Source organism: Camelina sativa, chromosome 10 (genome assembly GCF_000633955.1).
Source record: "Camelina sativa cultivar DH55 chromosome 10, Cs, whole genome shotgun sequence".
NCBI lineage: Eukaryota > Viridiplantae > Streptophyta > Magnoliopsida > Brassicales > Brassicaceae > Camelina > Camelina sativa.
In genome coordinates this window covers 1,973,076-1,985,398 of record NC_025694.1, presented here as the reverse complement: position 1 = coordinate 1,985,398, position 12,323 = coordinate 1,973,076, and the positions used below count along the sequence as shown (strand labels likewise).

Genomic DNA, 12,323 nt, shown 5'->3' with positions numbered 1-12,323 from the left:
GATTTCATATTATTTTTTCCCCAAAAGAGAGAGTAGACTAGAAGTGGTCAGTGGGTCTAACACATTATCCTAAAATAGTCGCATGTTTAGGTATACACAAGCCATATAAACACAGATACAAAACATGTCTATATATACCCCATCATTAGCTTGATTAAAAGTGCGTAATTGTTCCTAATGATACTCTTACACTTACTGTCTACTTTTTTACTTACGTTGAGCTCCTCCAATGGTAATAACGCGGAAACAGATGATTTCATCCTTGTGATCGTACACCAATAACTTGTTTTGTCATGATTTTAATCAAATTCCGCACTAATATGGATTTCAAACGCACTGTGCTTTTCTACACTTGCTTTTAAGAAAATTTAAAACTTGTTATTAAATGTAACTTTTGTCTTAGTATTGAACTTTTTAGGTTACTAACTTACTTAGCTTGTAAATTCAGAAAAGATAAACAAAACTGTTTTCACATGAACCATTTGTATTCTTGACACAATATTTTTTGAATTCGTAGGAAGAAATATAGAGGACAGAAAAGAGAGAATTGTAATGAAGAGATGAGAGTGGTTTAGTTGGCCCACCTTAAGTAAGAAATGGACAAATCAGAAGCCTTGTCTTTCCTTCAATCACATCCCTCCCCTTCAAAAGCTACCATCAAGTAAAATCTCCATTGCCAAGATTTTGCCATCTCTTTTTAAAAACGTTCTATAAATTATTCAATTTTGTTTCAAGTACTTTAGTGTCTCTAATAGTAGACCTATTAAGGGTACGGATGTCGATTCAATTAGATGCTCACACGTTAGCTTGATCTTCTTATTTGTGCACATCCCGTAAACTTTATTTGTCATGCATGAAAAAATTTAACGATTTTAATTATTTGGACATTTTATCTGAAAAATCAAAATTTTGAAAAATTTAACAAAACAAATAAGAGTAACAACTAATCTTTGAATTACAAAAACAAAATGATTTAGGGATATATAAGGAATCACTATGTTAATAGGAATTAGATAAAATCTACATATGGAAATAAGATAAAGGAAGAAACAAGTAAGGGGCTCTTGAAACGACGACAAAGCATGCCCATCGGACTCCCATCTTGTACGCCGCATGCTCGACAGCTCATAGGCCCACTTTGGGACAACTCTTATATTTTTTTATTTTTTTCTTTGCTCTAACCGTTGATCAACAATCGCTAACCCTCTCAAGAAATCAATTCATGCTGTTTACATTTACTTTTATGTACAAATTAGACCACATAAACTTTAAATAATTCTTGTAATGTTATAAGTTCAAATTAAAAGAAACACAAGTTAGTGTAACTTATTTAAATATAGTGAACTCTGTACTTGGTAAATTGATTCGTTTTGTGTACCAAGATCTTCGTTTCATTCTCAAACCAAAGCCCTAAACTATAATTCGTTACATCGAACACAAAAAATAAATAGCATTTATCTTCACTCATTCACAGCCATACATTATTCTTTTTAACGAAAAAAGTATATAAAATATAATTTAAAAAAATAATATTTCACACATCTTTATATATGTTATACTATATCAATATAATCTACCTAAATAGCAAACATTACGCACCATACTGTAGTGTTATCTTTTTATCAAACATGCAAATCCCTATATAAGTCATAGTCCAAGTTAGAACACAAGAATCCACTAATGAATATGTTCTCTTCTTCTCTATCACTCAATAACGTGGAAGAAGCAGTCTCTGCTCCGTTGTTATTGCTCTCTTCGTTATTGTAATGACCGATTTTATTATCTTCTTCTTGATGACCTCCAAAACCCGAAACTCCTTCTTCTTGGCTCATAAGTTGAGAAGCAACAAATTTATCTAGTGCTTTCCAATCATTCGTCATCACTGATGTTTTCTTCTTCTTCTTATCTTTATTTTCACTACTTATTAGCGCACTGAAGCTCACATCCTCTTCTATTAACTGTCTTTTGTAGTTATTTTGATTCTTCTCCAATGATGTGATTGACGTCGAGCTCACTGGTCTCTTCATTAGAGGGAGTGAAGGGCTTTCGAGCTGGGGAAGTTGAATGAATTGATCGCAATGGATGAAGTTTAAACCGATATCTGATCCTTCTAATTCTTGCTTGAACGTTAAGTCTTGTGCAAATATACTTTGTTTCTGCTTAGATACGTAATTGAGAGGCTCCACAAGCGAGCTTACTCCATTCGGTAATTCATCGTAAAAGTAACTTGAGCTCCAAGTTTCCGTGTTCTTGGCTTGCCCGGTCGTTGGTCTTTTCTTGAACGCTCTACAAACCACCCATCCTTCTTCCTACACACACAATCATGAAAAGAAAATGGTTTATTACACATTTGGTGTAAATATGCAAAACCTTTAGGCCAATGTCAAACAAAAAGAATAAATAATGTTTCTTTTGTTAATTTGTAGTGAGACACAATAAGAGCATGCCTTAAAAGTGTGAGACCACATGAAAGAAAGCTAGCAATAAGCATAGGTACATACTCATATGCAAGCTATATCAAACGAACAATAATTCTAAATTCCATTTGGAGATATTGCAAGAAATATGATACGCACACACACATTATTCATAGTATTTACAAAATTTTCCTATATAAAAGCTAGCTAAGGGATTTGAAACGATATGTTTATAACTCGCTTTTAATACATGTCTTTAATTAGACGATTTATATATAAAACTCAACGCTTAAATTTATTTTGAAAAATTATTTATATAAAGAGGAATGAACTTTGGTCAACATGGAACTGAAGTTTTAGGACATACTTTTTACTTTTTGTTTTGTGATTAAAGGTGTAACATTTTACATAAGTCTTAAAAAGATACTCGACTTTTACCTAAAAGGTTAAAATGTGTCTCACGAAAGAGCTTATGAGACAAACAAAAAGTCTAGTGGCCCCATGACTAAACATCCATGTAATTCCCCATAGACGATAAAATCTAAAATCTAATTGAACATCTAGAACAATTATGCTATCTATTTCAAAATGATATCAGGTAAAACGAAAATACCTGAGGAGGTGCATTCTCATCTGACTCTAGTCGGTATTCATGCATGATCCAATCCGTTTTTTGGCCATTAGGGGCTCTTCCTTTGTAGAACACAAGTGTTTTTCTCATACCAATCAGTTTTGACTTGTCGTAAACAGCCTTGTCTCGACCTGTGGCTTTCCAAAACCCAGCCATGGTCGCTCTGTTTGTTCTTGTTCCTGTTGGATATTTCTTATCTTTGTGGCTGAAGAAATACCATTCATTTCTTTCCTCGTATCCGATTCTGCATCTCTCTATAAAATACATTGTAAATGCTCATCAGATATTTGTATTCAGATTGTGAAACTAAGAAAACATATCCTACATTAAGTATGCATATATGTATTTCTGTAAAAACCTTGTAGATCCCATGGTTCGATTCTGTAGAGATCAATATCTCTTATGACATCAAGATCGATCTTTTGTGATGCGACTTTTTTCCTTAAATAGTAACCAACGAGCTCTTCATCTGTTGGATGGAATCTGAATCCAGGAGGAACACTACATGATTGATCCACTGATTCCATCATTTCTGCACAAAACCAAGTTCAGAACCACAATGAGATCACTATATATAAATGTCATATATACGTATAAATATTGATATGTACAACTGTGTATGCATGCTGATATATATCTTCATGCATACGATATCACAAAGACTTGGGGTTATATATTAGAGAGAAGTAGGGAAAAAATGGATGGTTTCATGGAAGAAAAAGAAATTAAAGAATAAAAAACTTATTTGTAATTAAGTATAATCATCAGCTCATTTGGTGGTTAGTTTCCACTTACTTACACCATTTCCAGGTTGATGCCCTTAATTAATTATATGTACTATTTTTGTATTTCGTAACAAGAAGTCCGAAGATGGAACAAGAACATGACAATTAGGTTTAAAGTTGAAGAAATCAAATTAAAGAGAAGACATGCATGAGCTTCTGTGACGCTAAAATAAAACGGAAAAGGAGAGTGTTTTCAATGATGCGTTCCTGTTGTAACGTGGTTTATGAATTAATGGTGGCAATGATCATATCGAGAAACGGAATTTTTCTTTTTCTTTTTCTCAACATATATATAGATATATTATTTTATAAAACCTAGCTGCATTATATATATATATGATATATACAGCCTTATAGAATACAAACAAAAACAGCTTTTTCCACATCTAAAACAAAACAAAAGCAAAAAAATAAAATCATCAAGTCAGAGCAAAAACTGTTATAATGGTTGCAAAGTATATGTCTGTTTTATCTTCATTTTAGAATTGCTTTAAGTGTACACAAGACTGTACTATACTACTGCAGTACTACTACACACACACATACACATAAATATATATACGTACAAATGCGAATTATATTCAAATACAAAGTACAAGATGGTTATCCGAAAAAAAGATATTGTGTTTATACAAATTAACCAGCCTTCATACATGATAAATGAAACTACCAGAGATATTATATTAATGGTCGACATATAAAAACATTTTCGATAAACAAGATCGACCATCAATCACACTTCACACATGCAGAAAGATAATAAGGAAAAGATCATAGAAAAAAGGATGACAAGAGATCAACGCTCTGGTGGGAAAAACAAAATATAAATGCACATGTAAGTTGATGAGACGATGCAGTCATGCAGATCTTTTTGATCATAAAAGCCCGTGTAAATTAGGTTTTACCTTTTTCTTCAACCTGTGGAAGATGTATAGACCAATACTATTTACTCGTTTGAGAAACAAAAGAAACGAGGGCTATTAAAGAAGAAGAAGAAGTCAAAGAGATATGGATGTGTAGAAGATGATGATCATCGAGAGAGAGAGAGAGAGAGAGAGAGAGATGATACTGAACTTGGTTATAAGCTTCGGGATATGAAGAGAGAGAGTGAGAGAGATTGATGATTCGGTGACATATAAAAAGGTAGAGAGAGTGTGGACCGCTCAATTGCGCGTGGCTTTCTCCATGTCCCCCATTTGCGTACGTCACCCTCCTCCCGCTTCTTTTCGCATCCTTCTTCACTTTTTTTTTCTTCTTTTATACAAATTATTATATATATATATATATATATATATAATATGTCTTATTAGGTGTAAAATGGAGTCAAGGGTATCAAAATTATTACCTTTGATTTTCAAATTGATGCATTACTAATACTTGCTTACATATTTTGAAGAATACTCTAAACATACTTTTTATTTTATCATCAGATCTACGTTTGCAATTTTTTGCATATAACAGGGACTTTGGAAGTTTTAAATATATATTAAAACGCTCCCACACACAAAATAAAGGAATGATCCATTTCTTTTCGTCAAAAGTATTCAATTCAATTCATCATATTAATTGGTCAAAATCGCAATTTCAATTCATTATAGTTTTATACTCATTTTAATCAGATAAATATTTGAATTTTTTTTTGTTGTAAAATCAGTATAACTTTTTATATTAAAAAAAAAATGAGAAGAAAGCATTTTTTGGGAGGGTTAATTATATGTACATTGCATCTACCAAAAACAGCCAAAATAACTCTGACATTCTTTCAGCTTGGTACCTAACTTAGTTTGTTCATAGATATCAATAATATGTACCATTTGCGACTTTTTAATTCATATATAAGGACTATATACTTCTTTTCTTTTCCAATATATATATATATATATATGTATGAACTAGGTTTACTTAAGTTGTTCAAGAACTAGCTAGTTGCAACTGCTCCATAGTATAAATTATAGAAAAAAAATATAACTAAAATATAAAATTTACCGTCAGACCAATAAGGTCACGGGGTTTTAATTATTTAAGTTTTGCAAACATTCTGACATTCTGGAACATGCCACGCTGGCACAACAGAGGATGTCCCTCTGCCACGTCGGATAAGAATAAACAAAACCGCCCGCTTCACATGGGGCTTTGAGATGATTTTACCAAAGCATCCTCATACCGTTGCGTGTTTTGTGAAGGGTACTTGCGTAATTTAATACTGCTCCAGTGTGACTTCTTCTCCTTCTCCAATGATTTAGCGACAAGAACCAACGAGAAGGGAGTGAACTCGAACCGCAGCCGCTACGTGGCGATCACCCGTTGGCTATTCCACTATTATCTTTACGTAGAAGACAAATAAAGCTGTAGTACCAATTTATATACATATCATGCGAAACAAGAATAAAGTTTTAAATCTTATTTTGGTACCAAAATGATTTGATGTATATTTTGGGAGCGTCGTTGTGACATTATTTCAAAGAATTGTGTTTTGTAGTCCAAGTCATATCCTGTATACGCACCACGCTTACTGCAACAGTATCACAGTATGCATCTGTTCTTCAGATTTATATATGTCGTGTTGTTAAAATTTTTACTTAAATTAATACAACTTAAATGTAACTGTTTTTGGTAGAACGTCTTCCTTCTACATATGATATTGACATTGATTGGTGAAGAGGTTCTAAATGACATGCCACCAAAAAAAGGTACAGAAAATAATCATATAACAACAAAGTGAAACAGTCGACCATGGTCCTGCATGCTTTGGACCTATGCCATTATGTACAATTCATCAAACGTGTTTGGACATAACTTGTTGGGCTTCAAAATTGCACTTATTACCGCGCGTTGTTTCGACGTTGACTCTTGATTAATTAACAAAATTTTTTTTTTCCTAGTTAAGTTTCAGACATCTGTGAAAACTGAAAACAAAACTTAATATATTAACAACAATGATTTGAATTACCATAGTTTGATTAGTTTCCCAAAAATTAATAAGCTAAGTGGCTTAAAGTTTTCTTATGAAGTTTGGTCTTTTTCTTAACGAACTCTAACGTTTGACAAACATGTCTCGGAATCAAAAGCTCATTGCACGTGTCAACTGCATGTTTATATTCGGATTGAAGAATTGTTTTTTCTGCACATTTTATTTTGTTTCGTTTGAAGTTGACGCATGCTTTTTGGAAAACAAATAAATTAATTATTGAAATCTAAACGCATGCTCCTAAACCGCTCTTAAAGGTGAGGAAAAATCCTAGTATTATTCTGTTAGGCTGTTACATTAGGAGAGTATATGTCTCTTCTCAATTTAAACAAAAATCGTTTGTAACGTTTATATATACAGTATTTTGTTTTTCACATAATTAATTGTTTAGATATCAAATGCCGTCTATCTAAGTAATTAAACACATAATTCATTTTGATATATCGAAATAATGCTTGTACTTCTTGCTTGAGAGTCAGGTCTATTGGTAATTTGGCATGCCGACTAAATCCACTAAAACTAATGTCCCTTTTTCATTTTCTTAAAACAGGTGAGATTTTTTTCAAGGTGAAACTAAACTGCTTCACTTTTTGTGTCGGCGGTTACGGTAAAAATGATAATATACTTGGTACTTTGTAAATGTAATTAGATAGAGAAATCAGAAAACGAAAAATGAGAGAAGAAGCAGAGATCATGTCCACGTAGGACGGTGGTGGGTCGGCCGGCGGTCACTAATCAAGCGGCGGAACTCATCATTCTTAGGTGGGTCCCATCCCTCTTTCCCTGAGTTTTTGGCCGGTGAAATATATAAACCCCTTTCCATAACTTTAATTTGTATATATCTTTGTTCTAAAATATATACAACTGTGTGCGTATATTGACAATACTAGCTAGTTTAAACGTTGTTTTAATGTTAAATGTATCCGGTAGATCCAAATATCCTTATGATCAAGATCAAGTAACGTGTTCGTTTTCTTTTTCAGCAAGTGACTGGTTTCACAACTAAACCAAACTATAAGTTTTATCAATATAAAGAAAGAGGGAGAGAGAGAGAGGTTAGCGTAACCAGCAAAAGAAGATTCTAGTGGGTCACATGAAGATCATTTTACACCCTTGTGAGTTGTAACTTGTAAAACAATAACATTTGTCCAAATTCTTTCTAAGATGACTTGATGAAAATCATTATAACATTTTTGTCTCAAATTCTTTCTAATATCATTTGATAATAAATCATTATGATTTCCACGAATTCTATTGGATCATTTTTCGATTTTAATTAATAAAGAGTCATGTCATGTCTAACCAATTAATAATATAGTTGACAATACAGTAAACTGTAACTTCAATATACAAATGGATTTACATAGAACTTAAAGTATGTAATATGTATCTTGACATATTTTACCTTTGCATCATTATTGAAAACAAGATAACTAACTACATATCATAACCTTAAATAAACAAGTCAATTCTAAATCGCCGTCCTTTATATAAGATGTTTCACATGCACTTACAATAGGGGATAATGATAAAGTTGTCATCTTATCTAATGCCGATCTTGAGAAAAAAAAATGTTGCACTTGTGAGTTGTGAGTCCCAAAAAGTAAATTTCAATTATATGTAACTTAGTTCAAGATCGACATGATCGCATTAGCTAGTGCTAAGAACTAAGGAGGACTAATGAAAAATAAACCAATTTTTAACTTATCTGGATCACATCTTCAACAATCTTAAACTTATCTATTTAAGTTCACTAAACATTTAGGCAAAGTTTAATCAGATAACCTTTAAAGATTAGTTAGAGTCGTTATATAAACTCTATAATCATCGGTCAGCTATAATTCCCTTACTTATTGACGATTAATGAAACGATTATTAGATATATTTGCACAAAAATATATATAGATGCACTCATTAGGAACCAGCCGTTGAACCCTAAATATGTATATATATATATATATATATATATATGCCTAGGGGTCGAGCTATGTAAAAGATCCAGAAGAAGACATCGACGAACCGTAAGTTACAATTTTACACACATACATGTTCTGCTTAAAACTGTTTTGTTGAAGTCACATCTAAAAATATTCAATTTCTAATAAAACTATTTTATTGAAATTTTAACTTGAAAATAATAGCTCTTTCTAATCACGCAACAATCTTGAGATTCACTCATTCCTTTTTGTCTCCGCCCACTAACATAATGCGTCGTCATAAACAAAACTGGCACACATATAATATATAGTTCTCTCATTATGCTTATGCTAGAAGTGTAATCCACAAGCTTCTTTGCAACATTTCTTAGTTTTATTTTCACAATTTTATAAAAGCTCTATTAATTTATATATAGGTTGGTGAATTTAGAATTTTTCCTCCAAGAAATAGAAAATATTATTTAATGGTTAAATTTCTCAAGCAAAATGTAAGCAAAAGCATGGCATATTATAGTGTTCCCGTGCTAGACTACTGAAGAAAATGTATTAGGGTCCGGTTAACACCGGTTTGACTTATTAACGAACAACAAAGATTCGTACTTTTTGTCGATAGATCGATATTTTTATATTTTGATGCAACTATAGCACTGATCAACTATGGTTTATTTACACGAGTTACATGGTAATTAATGTCATGTGCTTATAAGATTGGAAAGACCCGATATATTGATTTTTGAAATCGTGACGAAAAAGAGACGATGATTGATCATAATTTATGATAAGAGAGAGTAGGGATCTATGTACTGTCATAGTATGAAACTATGAATGTGGGTAATAATAATATATGAGAAGATAGTAAAAGTTAAAACGTCATTGATGGGTTTAACAACTGCAAGCACTGATCTTTGCAAGTCATACGAAGCAGATGGGTTTATTACTGAAATGATTAAACAATTTTTGGTAGAAAAAAAAAACACCACTTGTTGATAGATTCGTGCCATGTAGTTGATTAATGGTGATTGCACGTACATGATAATCAATTATTTAATAATAATACGGTAGTTCTAAAACTAATTGGTTATGAGAATATATTTTCATTGGCAGAAAATTGAACGTGTGGGTGAACATCTTCCAAGTGAACTCCAAAATCATGATACAAGTTTCGTAATAATAAAAAAAAAAAATTATTGAACAAGTAACAATATAATTCATGAAAATCTACAGCACACATCAGTTACGTTTGGATCTTGGTAGATAATATGAAGAATCAAGATGTATTGTTTTCCAAAATCTAAATCAGTTTTGTTTTTATATTTTGTGTTTCATGGATGGTCTGCTGGATCTTGGAAGATTTGACCCAATATTGGGCTTATAAAGCCTATATCAACGCAATCAGGGCCACATGGGTGATGGAGGGGCGTTTAAGTTTGATAAAAAATAAAGGCTTTTTAAAATCATTTTTCGTTTATGTAGTGTTTTTTTAAAATGGGCCGCATGCCTTAACAGGCCACACCGCTAAAGTCCACGAACGAAACGAGTTTAACCGCTATTATTGTCTAATTATGTTTTCATTCAAACGGTGTCGTTTGGGACCCTCTTCACACATTTCTTGGGTTATTATTAAACACTACTATCCCATTCACTTAAACTAAAACATAATATACTTTCTCAAATTCCTGATTCTTTCTCAAGTAACTATAGAATGGCCAATTTAAATTTCTGTGGATTAGTAGGAGACTTTCTCAATATTCCTATATCGTTTTATAGATCTTTCATCGTTTGGTTTCGTTCTTGAAAAAAAAAAAAACAAGATCCACATGAACTCTGACAGTGGACTTGCCACGTGCAAAAACTGATGGGGAGAAAAGGACAGGATCAGAGTCAAAACAGTGCCAGGGTGTACGAACTTTTTAGGCACGTGACGACCCTCAGTGGCTCAACGGTCATATTCAGAATCAGGCAGCAGCAACACCAAATAGGCAAATACTATCGGCACGTGACAAACAACAGGCCCCCACCCCCACCAATAATCATCTTGCTCCCTTGTCGTCTCCTTCCCAAATTTTTCTTTTCTTTACTTCCTCCCACCCAAAACGAGTGTTGTTGTTTGTTGCCTTTAATTTAAACAAACAAAAATTTAAAAAAATCAGTCGCGCATTAGTGATTTTGTAATCTAAATTAATTATTAGTTGAATGATGTTTTTTTTTTTTTTTAATTATGATTAGCAGATAGTACTATCAAATTACACTTCGGCGCGAAAAATCATAAACTTCAGCGTGTCCCCCCACATGCATAAAATCCGGGTGCGTAAATTACGTTTGACTAAATAAAAAACAATAATCTCTAGTGAACCACTCGAGTCGACTTTGAAACAACAACCATTTAATTCGAGTTCTTGGTCACAACAAAAGACATTAAAGAAGCTCCCAAAGACCAAGTAAATTAATGCTGAATTTTTTTAATATTACTTCTTGTTTTTTTTTTCTCACTAAAAATTTAAATCAAAAATACAAAGAAGAAAAAAAAAACGGTTAGGCCGGTGAAGGCTGAGAAGTTGGATCGGCGGAGGAAGGAACGTCGGGACCAACACGGCAGCCTTCAAGCATGAAAACAACATCGGACATTGTTGGTCTGTCTAGAGGATCCGTTGCAGTACAAAGAAGTCCCACTTTTATTCCTAATAAGAACTCTTCCCATTCTGATGATTCTGGATCGAGTTCTAGTAGTCCTGGTTCTAGTAGCTCCGTGACTTGGCCTCTCTGAAGCTGTTTCTTCACCCATTTCACTATATCCTCGTCTTGTGTGAACATTACTGGTCTTTTCCCCGTTAGGATTTCGAGTAGGACAATGCCAAAGCTGTAGATGTCGGATTCTCTTGTGATTTCTCCTGATGATGAGGCTTCTGGAGAAACATATCCTAGCGTCCCGGTGGTGGCTGATGTGACGGCTGATCTTGATGGGGATCGTACCGTGAGACGGTCAAGCCCGAAATCAGATAAATGTGCTTCGAAATCAGCGTCGAAGAGTACATTCTGTGGCTTGATATCACCATGAACCTATTTGAGATAAGAAATGTTAAAACAAAACTGAAGCTGATGATGTATACTTGTAGAATGTGATTTAAACCATAAAAGACTTACCATGCTGGATTGGTGAAGGAAACCAAGTCCACGAGCGATCCCGAGAGCTATGAGGTGGCGCATTGGCCAGTTTAGGACATGGCCATCTTGGTGGGAAGCTTCTTGGAGCAGAGTAGATAAGTTTCCGTTTGGCATGTAGTCATACACCAAAAGCCTTAAATCTGGTGGACCTGCGTAGTAACCTCTAAGAACCGTGATGTTTCGGTGCTTGACTTTACCGAGGAATTCAGCTTCTTTCTTGAACAAGTTCTCGTTTAAGAGTGAGCCATTGGGTAAGCGGCGGATAGAGAGAACCATTCCGTCATTGTAATTGGCTTTGAATAGCAATCCGTATCTGGTTCTGCTAAGAACATTTTCTTCATCGAACTGTCGTGTTGCTTCGATTGTTTCAGCCAGAGTGATCTTGTTGTTGAACATCACTAGCTTTGGTTCTCCATTTTCTGT

The 12,323-nt window shown here is 33.5% G+C and overlaps 1 protein-coding gene and 1 pseudogene across 2 annotated transcripts in view; both read right to left on the bottom strand.

Annotated features, from left to right (window-relative positions):
• Positions 1,533–4,919, bottom strand: LOC104716509 (annotated as a pseudogene).
• The window catches only part of LOC104716508 (probable LRR receptor-like serine/threonine-protein kinase At4g36180), a 4,502-nt gene continuing 3,337 nt past the window's right edge, over positions 11,159–12,323 (bottom strand). The window contains exons 2-3 of one of the 2 annotated variants that reach the window (XM_010433891.2): positions 11,880–12,077; positions 11,159–11,795 (exon numbers count right to left, since the gene is read on the bottom strand). In XM_010433891.2, the coding sequence (XP_010432193.1) occupies positions 11,271–11,795; positions 11,880–12,077 (723 nt within the window). In that variant the 3' untranslated portion in view covers positions 11,159–11,270. Of the gene's footprint in view, positions 11,796–11,879; positions 12,282–12,323 lie in introns of both variants that reach the window. The other variant, XM_010433892.2, reaches the window with a different exon arrangement.